The 10434-nt window shown below is 34.5% G+C and overlaps 1 protein-coding gene across 1 annotated transcript in view; it reads left to right on the top strand.

The window, feature by feature from the left end:
* Positions 1-3679: 3679 nt before the first annotated feature.
* Positions 3680-10434, top strand: part of PTPRQ (protein tyrosine phosphatase receptor type Q) — a 229553-nt gene continuing 222798 nt past the window's right edge. Inside the window, exons 1-4 of the mRNA XM_070370967.1 lie at positions 3680-3733; positions 4066-4177; positions 4856-5082; positions 7744-7813. Of these exons, the coding sequence (XP_070227068.1) occupies positions 3680-3733; positions 4066-4177; positions 4856-5082; positions 7744-7813 (463 nt within the window). The remainder of the gene's footprint in view (positions 3734-4065; positions 4178-4855; positions 5083-7743; positions 7814-10434) is intronic.

Here is a 10434-nt window from a genome sequence, read left to right as displayed (position 1 = left end):
TATGCAGTGATTAGCAACACATAACGATTGAGCCTTGAAATGAGACTAGTCCAAATTCAGATGGGCTCTAAGTGTGAGAGACACATGGGATTTCAAAGACTTAGTATGAAAAAAAGTGACTATCTCATTAATAATTTCCTATTGATTATATGTGAAATGATATTTTTTGAAATTTTGTGTTAGATAAAATATATTTTAAAAATTCACTTTACGTTTTTCTTTTTACTTGTTTAATGTGGTTTATCTTATATTTTTATCAGATAGTGCTGCTTAAGAGAAGCACAAGTCACATATCTAAACTTATTTAAGGCTGAGTTAACCTGCAATAAAGGAAGCTGTTTCATGTAAAAAAGGAATTATTTGACAAAATGGTTTGATCACTGACATCTATTAAATTCTAGGGATTTAGGGTACTAAGGATTAATTTTTGGAAAATTCTGGTCTAAAAAATTAACTAGGTCTACAATTACTCTTGCTAGCCCTAATTAAGTTGAACACAATGTGCGATATACATATATATATGTAAAACTCAAAGATATATATATGGTATATATATATAAGATATATATATATATTAATTAAATTGAACACAATGTGAGATATATATATAACTCAAAGATATATATAAGATATATATATATAAGATACATACATATAACTCAAAGCTCCACACAATTTGATTTTATTGGTTAGTAACAATTAAATTGAGAATGATATTTTTGCTTCATATTTTTCTACCTTTTCAGAGGTTAAATTCCATGGAATACAAGTGATGTACTTATATCTGTTTCGTTAATTATCTTTCTGTTCTTATCCAGAAAGCTCTCACAATGACTTAGGTATCACCTCGTGTCTACTCCCTTTTCCTGAGGGCAGGCCTCCCTCCTCTCAGTTCAGAACCACAGTGTCCTACTAACTGGCCTCATGTTGCCACTTTTGCCTCTCACCAGTTTATCTCCCATCTTCCAGGGTAATCTTTTAAAATTAAAAATAAGTCAGATTGACTTTCTGCTTAAACATTTTCAATGTTTTCCATTCCATTTAGGGGGAAAAAAAATCTAAAATCTTATTGCGGCATGCATGACCATCAGGCTGTTCTTTTCTAAATAATCCCACAGCTCAGGCTGGTTTTCCTGTGATTTTATTTTCTGCCCATTTGCAGGGTTTCTATTCACTTTGCTTTGAGAGGCCTTTACCAAACTGTCCTGAAGCTTTCAGGCCTTCCCTTTATTATCAGATTGGAAGATATCCAGACAAATATATTCTTCCTCCTCTTAGTGAGACAGACGTCATCCTTGGCCAAGAGTTCTTCAGTGTGTAATCATAGACCTTCCAGGAAACGACATCCTCTCTCCGTCACCACCGTCTTAATAAACAGCCCTTTACTTCTATATGCATTTTTCTTTCGAAGTCTCATCCCAGCTCTAGTTTCTTAAGTCTCCTTGAATGTTAGATACATTTTTAGGACTCTTGAAGAAACAGTATTAGCCCTCACAATCAGTAAGTGTAAGCAGTGGTTGGATTTGTGTCACGTTAAACTTTTGTGTGTTTTAATGTGGACTGGTGAGGAGAATAAAGGCCTTTTCTCTCAAGCATGAGAACACAGGGGACACAGGTGTGTGTGCAGAATCATCCAGGAAAAATGCCAGCAGCTGTGCCCAACGAAGAAATTATACCCATCACAAGCTGGGTATTTCTCTGATCACCTTAGAAAGCACATCTTTCACCTTAGATGTGCCGTATTTCTAAAGAATTATTATGAAACTGTGGTGCTCACTGCATAGGCAGCTTGGAGGTGATGCCTAGAGAATGTTTGTGTCTTTGAGGATGTCATGTGAAAATTAATTGATCAATATTATCTTCAGTCACTGGGCTTCCCATGTGGCATTAGTGATAAAGAACCCGCTTGCCAGTTCAGGTAGAAGAGACACAGGTTCGATCCCTGGGTCGAGAAGATCCCCTGGGGGAGGGCACAGCAATCTGCTCCAGTATTCTTGCCTGGGGAATCCCACGGACAGAGGAGCCTGGGGGGCTATGGTCCATAAGGTCACACAGAGTTGGACATGACTGAAGCGACTTAGCACGCACTAGCGAGATGGTTATATTATAACCATTAAAGGAATTTTTCAGAGGAGATAAAAACCATTCTAAGAAAAATCCCCCCCAAATATACTAGGAGATTGCCTGTTAAGATATGTATTTTATGCAATGTACCTTATCAGTTATGTTAGGAAATGTACCATTCATTTTTTAAATATATAGATTTTCAAATCACTTCTGGTGGAAAACAGAGTGTTAAAATGATAAACGGAGTTCAAGGACTAATTCCAGACTCCTTTCTTTTGGAAATGGTTGTTAGAGTGGATCTGTATCAGGATTTTTTCACATGCTTGGCTTCATAATCTCCCTCCCCTTATATTGTTTAACTGGAATCTGCACTAAAGATAAGAGTGCAAACCTGACTCACTGGCAACCAATCCAAAGAACTTTATGTGGAAAACTCCCTGCAAGTAGGTACAGGCAGCATAAACAAAACGTTGGAAATAGTGAAAGAAAAGGTAGAAAAAAATATAGTTGCAATGGCCAGGACAATTACTAGTTATTGTTTAAAAATTATCTTGTTTTCATTTCCAATATGAAAACTTTTCTTTTAAAGAAACACCTAACTAAATATTCATCAGAAATGCTCATCTTTTAAAATGTTTGGCATATTTTGTTATTTTTTTTCAAATTATTTTCTGTTTGATAAATATCCAGGTAATTGCATAAGAATTTTGTACCTACTTGTTTTTAAAATGATTTGATTTTTTAGTTAGAACATAAGCTTTAAAAAACAATCTGGTCGACCAACAGATTTTAGTAGATAAGGAATATCCAGAAACAGATACATAAATTGATATATTATATCTGATAATTAAACTTAAAACTAGATATTTTAAAAGATACATGTGCCTAACACCTACAAAGAGTTAGAGATAATGTAAAGGCTCTGACACTTTCTAACAATGTGGTTGTTTTGAAACTTGGCCCTTAAACCTTTGATTTTCTTTTTTCATTTGAAAGTTTAGGAGAATAACTCTATTCTAAACCTCTATTTTTCAATACCAGAACCGGAAAAACCCAAGAAACTTAAAGCTTTCAATATTTCTGCACATTCCTTTTCTCTGCACTGGAGCCTACCCTCTGGCCACGTGGACAGGTTTCATGTGGATCTTGTTCCTGACGGTGGCTTTGTTACTATCAGAGATCTTGGAGGTGGAGAATATCAGGTATTGTTTTCATTATCATACTTGGCCAAGCCAACTTATATTTTATATTTAGTCCAAATAGGAGAGTTCTTTATGAAACTCATCCACCATGAAAATAACCTTCTTTGAACCTCTTTAAAAGCATAAGATGAAGACAAAAACACTGATGCCGAATTGATGAGTGTAAGTTTCAGTACTGGTGGACTGTTACCTTAGCAATGTCTGTTTTTTTTTTTAAGTCTACCCTGAACCTACAGCCAACCATCCAAGGGTTCATGAATAGTTTAACAAAGAAAGGGCAGAGCTATTGAGTAATCCAGGCTCATTAATTGTGCACTTGCCAGGAGGATCAGTCTTTAAATCATTAATGCAGGCAACATTTCTCTCTAGAGCCATCAATGTGATTCTACTGCCTGAAAAATGTGATAATGATGGATTTTCTTATCATTTTTCTTTTACTTTTTATTGGAACTTCAGAGACACAGGTATTTTACACACACTGTTAAATACCAGGGCTAATCAATGGACTATAGATTTCTTAGGACTCTTAAAGAGTTGTGACAATGAACTGGGATTGATAGAAATACTGATTGAGTCTTTGATAATGTATGTTTTGTAAGTTTTTATTGCATGTTATTTGGTAAATATTTCTGCTATAACAAATGTATATTTTTACAATAATAGGAAACACATGGTGATAAATGACACAGTTATGCAGTAAAGTGCTAACTTTACTTTTTTGATTGTGATAGATTTATGGTTTTAGCTTTCCTACATTTCAGAATTTTTAATACAGCCGTCTATTTTGGTGTTTTAGGCTGATGTGTCTAACGCTGTTCCTGGTACTCGGTACGAGGTAACCGTCTCTTCCATTTCTGCTACAGCATATAGCTCACCTGTTAGCAGAACAGTGGCAACAAATGTGACAAGTAAGTATGTGTTTTCCATTTTCTTTCTTTCCTTTTTCTTACAAAGTATTTGGACCCTTTATAAATCTATTGGATGGGACTATTTACATTGGCAATATGTGCACTGAATGCATGAAAACAGTTGAGTAATTAAAGCAAAATGGAAACTTAAGAAAGTGATCTGTGTAGAACCTGCATGCTACTGGTTCTTTCTCTTCCTTTACTTTCAAAGAGCAAGGATAATTTTTCCATACTTGTTTGTGAAATGGATCGGAGACACTGTTAATGGTGATATTTAAATAATACAAAGCCATGAAAATAAACTCACTATACTTGCTCCAAAAGAATCACTCAGTTTGTAAGGCTGGTTCTTGTTTCTTTAGTGTTTGTGTATAAGCCTTGCATTAAGTGAGTGTTTATAAAAAATGATTTGGCATTAAAACTGTATTTGGCATGTAGTATTTAGTAGCATTCCATTTTTCACATTCTTATAAAAGAATGTTTTTGGTATTCCCCATAGCATTTAATCATTTTTTCTCTTGGTAGCAAAGCTCTAGGGAAGATAAACTTACACTTACGAGACACTTAGTCTTTGGGAACTTTAAAAGTCTACAGTTTGTAAATATTTTTCTTACATTTGTTTGTGAAAATACAATAATTGATTGACCCTTATAACAACATGCATTTTTGGAAAAATAGAACCAGGGCCTCCAGTCTTCCTGGCAGGGGAAAGAGTCGGATCTGCTGGGATTCTTCTGTCTTGGAATACACCACCTAATCCAAATGGGAGAATTATATCTTACATTGTAAAATATAAGGAAGTTTGTCCATGGATGCAGGCAACGTATACACAAGTTAGAACAAAACCAGACAGTCTGGAAGTTCTTCTTACTAATCTTAATCCTGGAACAACATATGAAATCAAGGTAATTATTTTGTAAATAGTATTAAAATATTTCATTCATTTTAAAAGTAAAGGAGTTTTGTTCCAACAGGTCAAGCTTTTGCCAGCAAGAGACTTGAAGAATGATCATCTGAATCATGTCCTCATTGCCCATCTGGGCTTTTAAAATTTGAACAAATGTCATAAGCTTTTCGTGTGTGTGTGTGTTTATATAATGTATCTATTTTAGAAAGCATTAGTTTGGTGACTTTAAAAAAATTAAGTTTAATAAATTTTACAAGCACACATATTCTACTTTTTAATCAAATTTGAAGTTAGCTTTGTTATTTTTCTCTTAACCCACTTATATTTCCATGTAATTGGAATTTTGGATAATGGTTTGAAGGTTTCTGAAGAACCAGTTTCTCAAAGAACAAGGAATTCAAATTGGTTCCATTCAACAAATACTTCCTGGATGCGTATGACCTCTTTTATGTTTACAAAAAATTTATGCCTTTACAGCAATAATATACAAAATCTAAGAACACTTTATTAAAATATTAAAGAAGAGCATGCGAAAAGCAGTCTTATGTTAGTTAGGCCATGTGAAAATGTTTAGAGTTAAGAGACGTGGTGACACTGCTGCTGCTGTTGCTAAGTTACTTCAGTCGTGTCCGACTCTCTGTGACCCCACAGACAGCAGCCCACCAGGCCCTGCCGTCCCTGGGATTCTCCAGGCAAGAACGCTGGAGTGGGTTGCCATTTCCTTTTCCAATGCATGAAAGTGAAAAGTGAAAGGGAAGTCGCTCAGTCGTATCCAACTCTTAGCGACCCCATGGACTGCAGCCTACCAGGCTCCTCCATCCATGGGATTTGCCAGGCAAGAGTACTGGAGTGGGGTGCCATTGCCTTCTCCGGTGGTGATGCTAGTGGTCAAAAAATCCGCCTGCCTATGTAGGAGACACAAGGTGGACTGCAGTCCATGGGATCGCCAAGAGTTGGATATGACAGAGCAATGCACACACACACACAATATTTCCAGGGGATAGTAAAGAATACAGGCATTTTCTCATTCCTCCCTATTTTCAGTATAATGTCAATATGTTCTTTAGTCTTGACTCAAGAGAAAAGGCTGTGTAAATATGTGATCATACATAACTGAGATGACCATCTGAATGGAAGAAATGATAAGAAAGACACACTTGCCTGTTTTTAAAATCTAATTTTAAGTATGCCCATTTGCAGAATCAAATATAACAGGAGAGTAGGCATACCAAGAGTAGGCACCCCCCAAATGATAAAAGAAAAATATAGGCTTTTACTTATACAGTGGTAAAAATCAAAGATTTGATGGTTATTTCTCTGCAGAAACATAACTTAAAGAGTAGGCAACCTTTTTCTGACACCTGAAAATTATTTGGCACAGATATTTTCTATCATAAGCTCACATATTAATTCAAATTAATTTATATGTTAAGATATACTATTCAAAATAATAAAGATTATCTTTTAATGTGATATAAGAAGCTTTTACTGATAGAAAGGTAATTTAGCCAACCTCATTCTGCTTAGATATATTTTTACAGAATTTAAATTTTTATTCCTTTGAATTCTCTTATTTCAGGACTATAGGGAAGTCCCTATTCTCTTTTTTTACCCCACACTTTATTAACCACTGTTGTAACTTTTCTTCTGTTCAAATATATGTTAGCCATTGCAGAATTTCAAAGGGCATTTGACATAGTGCATTTGATATCTTCAGACGTCAATATCAAATCTACATGATATGGGGACAATCCTGTTTAGTATTTAACATGTGTTATTTCATTTAGTATTCAGAATAATCGTATGACATAGATATATTGTTTCCATTTTAAAGTAAAGGAAAATAAGATAACCTTTTTATCTGAGAATTGGTAGAGCTGCAATTAAACCAAGGCTGTCTGATTCCAGTTATGGCATTTGTAAAAGCTCAAGAGTTCTCATTTATGACACTTTCTCTGTCTGTTCTAGTGTATTTGACTAGATGTTTCAAGCCAAAATAGTTTCTATCTTTTAAATTCTAGAATATTTAGTCTAAATGATTACCTATTTATTTTTAAAATTTGCCTAATTAGATTGTAAACTCTAAAGTCAGACACTGTGTTTATGGTCCCATGTTCATTACAGAAATAATTGTGGTGTCTTAGAGTGAATATAGTAGAAAGAAACTGAGCTTTAGAAATAAACACAACTTCAACTGAATTCTGATTCTGCCACTTATTCCTGTGATATGGGGCAAGTTACTTGACCTCTCTCAACCAGTTTTCTCATATGTAAAATATTGACAATAATTCCTTGTATTTTGATTATGTGGATAAAATAAGATGTGTAAAATCCCTAGTCAATTTCTGAGTGTACAGAAGTTGCTTAATAAATAGTAACTGAAATTCTTACTGCTACTAATAGACATTAAACTTGATTATTAATTTCTCTATCAGGAATCTGAGAAATCTGTTGATTCAGGCTATGTTGCAAATATTCACTTTAGGGAAATGGAAATACTGAATAGCTCTATATTTGCTTCTTCTTCGAGAGTATTGTTAGGAATTAGAGGGGAAAGTATCTTTATTATGTATCTAATGGACAAATCAAAGTTTTATTATTTCAGACTCTGTTTAATTAGAGTATAAAGCTTGAATGTAATTTTTGTGGTCTGTTGTAGGTTGCTGCAGAAAACAGTGCTGGCATTGGAGTGTTTAGTGACCCATTTCTCTTCCAAACTGCAGAAAGTGGTAATTTTCTTAAATCATTTATTCTGAATTAACTTAGTTAAGAGTTTTCATCATTTAAAATAAATAGGGATATAAACAAAATCTGGCACTAAAATGCATAAAATTTTCAACAGCATGGTAATTAAATTACTTTTAGAGTCTTCTTGGATAGGGAATTTATTCATTAAAATATAAATTATTCTTTCTGATGGTAAAAACACTGTTATCTAGAAAACTTAAAAATACCCCAAAATACAAAAAAAAAAAATGAAAGTTATCCATGGCCCTGTTATATAAAAACATACATTTCTGGCTGATCTTTTTCCTCCTATGAATATATGTCTTTGTGACTATATGTTAGTGAAAATAGGCTTGTGCCATTTGTACAAATTTGCATCCTGCATTTTAAAATCAAATCATAAGTATTTTTATGACATTAGAGTTTTGGAAATATGGATTGTAATGGTTATCATATTATTCCATACCTTGCAGTCATTACCAAACCAACTTAAGCTATCTCCATTTTCCCAGTGACTGAGAAGAAAAATTTGACGTCATCCTTGATTGTAATCAGTCAATAGTACTGTATAATCTATCAAGAGATCCTGCCAGCATTATATCAAAATAGATCCTGAATCTCACCCCTGTTGTTACTCACCCTGTGTAATCTATCATCATTTCTTGCCTGATCATTTGAAAGCCTCTTCTTTGGTTTTCCTGTTTCTAGTTTACCTGTCTATAGTGTACTCTTCGCACAAGAGTCACATCATCTTTTGAAGCAGAAGCTAGACCATCGTTACTTCTCTCTTCCTAACATGGCTCCTGTCTCATTCAGAGCAAGAACCTAAGTCCTTCCCGTGACCTACAGTGGTCTGGGTGCCCTTAACCCTCGCTGAATCATCTCTTTCTAGTCTGCATCTCCCTCCATCCACTCCAGTCACACTGATCTTCCACCATAGGGTCTTTTCTCTTGCTGTTCCTCCTGCCTGGAGTACTCCTTCATTAAATTATCCACAGGGGCTTCCTCAATGGCTCAGCAGATAAAGAATCTGCCTGCGGTTCAGGAGACACAGGTTTAATCCCTGGGTCAGGAAGATTCCCTGGAGGAGGAAGATGGCAACCCACTTTGCAAAGAGTCAGACGTGACTAAGCAGATATCCATAGAACTCTCTCCCCAGTTGATGTAAATCTCAATTTGCCTTTCCTGACTACACCTTCTAAAATAACCCCTATTTCCTTCTATCCATCTTTATTGCCAACAAATTAATTTTTCTCCACTTGAATAGCTTGACATATAACTCATTTACTTGCTTTTTATTGTATATATTAGCCTAGTAGAATATAACATTTGTGATAAAAATAAGCTGTTATGGAATGGAGGTAATTTATTTAGTTAGTAATTTGGCTGTTTATTCATAACAGCAAACAGAACCGATAAATAGAAAAACAGTAAATAATGGCATCTCCAAGCAATAGCAAATATTTTTAGTGAAGTTTATCTTCTAGTGGGATAAGATAAACAGATGGGTTACTAAGTAATAGATCGAAGTGTTACTTGCTCAGTAGTGTACTACTCTGCAACTCCATGGACTGTAGCCACCAGGCTCCTCTGTCCATGAAATTCTCCAGGCAAGAATATTGGAGTGGATTGCCATTCCCTTCTCCAGAGGATCTTCCCAACCCAGGGATAGAACCCAGGTCTCCTGCATTGCAGGCAGATTCTTTAAACCATCTGAGCCACCAGGGAAGCCCAAGTAATAGACTAGACAAGTGCTATAAAAAAGTTTCTATACTATAAATATTTTATATATTTAAACATAAAAATCTTCCAGCAGTTCATTGCCAGAGGGATAAACTGAAATGGACCCTGTGTATCTCAAGGGGATTATGCAGTTGTCAGTGTTAAAAGAAGCATGTGACAAGCTTTATGGCCAGTTCTTATTTGAGACCCCATTGAGAGAAGCAGGTGAATACATGCTCTATGCCATAGGAAGAATGAAGAGAAAATTCTAGAGTTTATTTAAAATTAGAAAGTAATGATTCTTGAAATCTTTTACTGATATTGAACCTACTTATATTCAGATTATTAGCACAACTGAAAATTGAGAAAATTATTATTTTTAAGATTAAATATTCATTAGGAAATGAAAGGCAATTTATGACTTACACTTTTAGGGAAAATAATTGGAATAATTTTTGGATGACTTAACAAATAGTTTGGTCTTTTTTAAAAACACTCATCTTGGTAAAGCCTCGTACATTATGAGGTCAGATTATTATTTCAACTTGACAGTATTTTGAACTTTATATATTTTATATTCTGCTAACTGACATAATTTCTAGAGTCATTCTCTCTCTTGGCAAATTATGATTGGGACAAACTAAAACTCTAGGTTGGCATGGAAATAATCCTGGAACAGGAGTTTCATTCTGTTTCTGACTTGCTGTGTTTTCTTGGAGAAATTACATAATCACTTAATCACTCTTACCTTATCATTTAAAAAAAATGTTGAGATTAAAATGTAAATCTTAGTTAGATAGTTTTGTCCAATTTTTTTCCCCAAAGACTCCTTTTTATTATTTATGTTATGCAGAACTCGAATTTAATGAAAATTTCTGTGGAATAAATAAATTGCCTTTAT

Source organism: Bos mutus, chromosome 5 (assembly GCF_027580195.1).
Source record: "Bos mutus isolate GX-2022 chromosome 5, NWIPB_WYAK_1.1, whole genome shotgun sequence".
In the NCBI taxonomy this organism is placed as follows: Eukaryota; Metazoa; Chordata; class Mammalia; order Artiodactyla; family Bovidae; genus Bos; species Bos mutus.
Note: the sequence above shows the minus strand (reverse complement) of the source record. Positions and strands in the feature narration are given on the sequence as shown.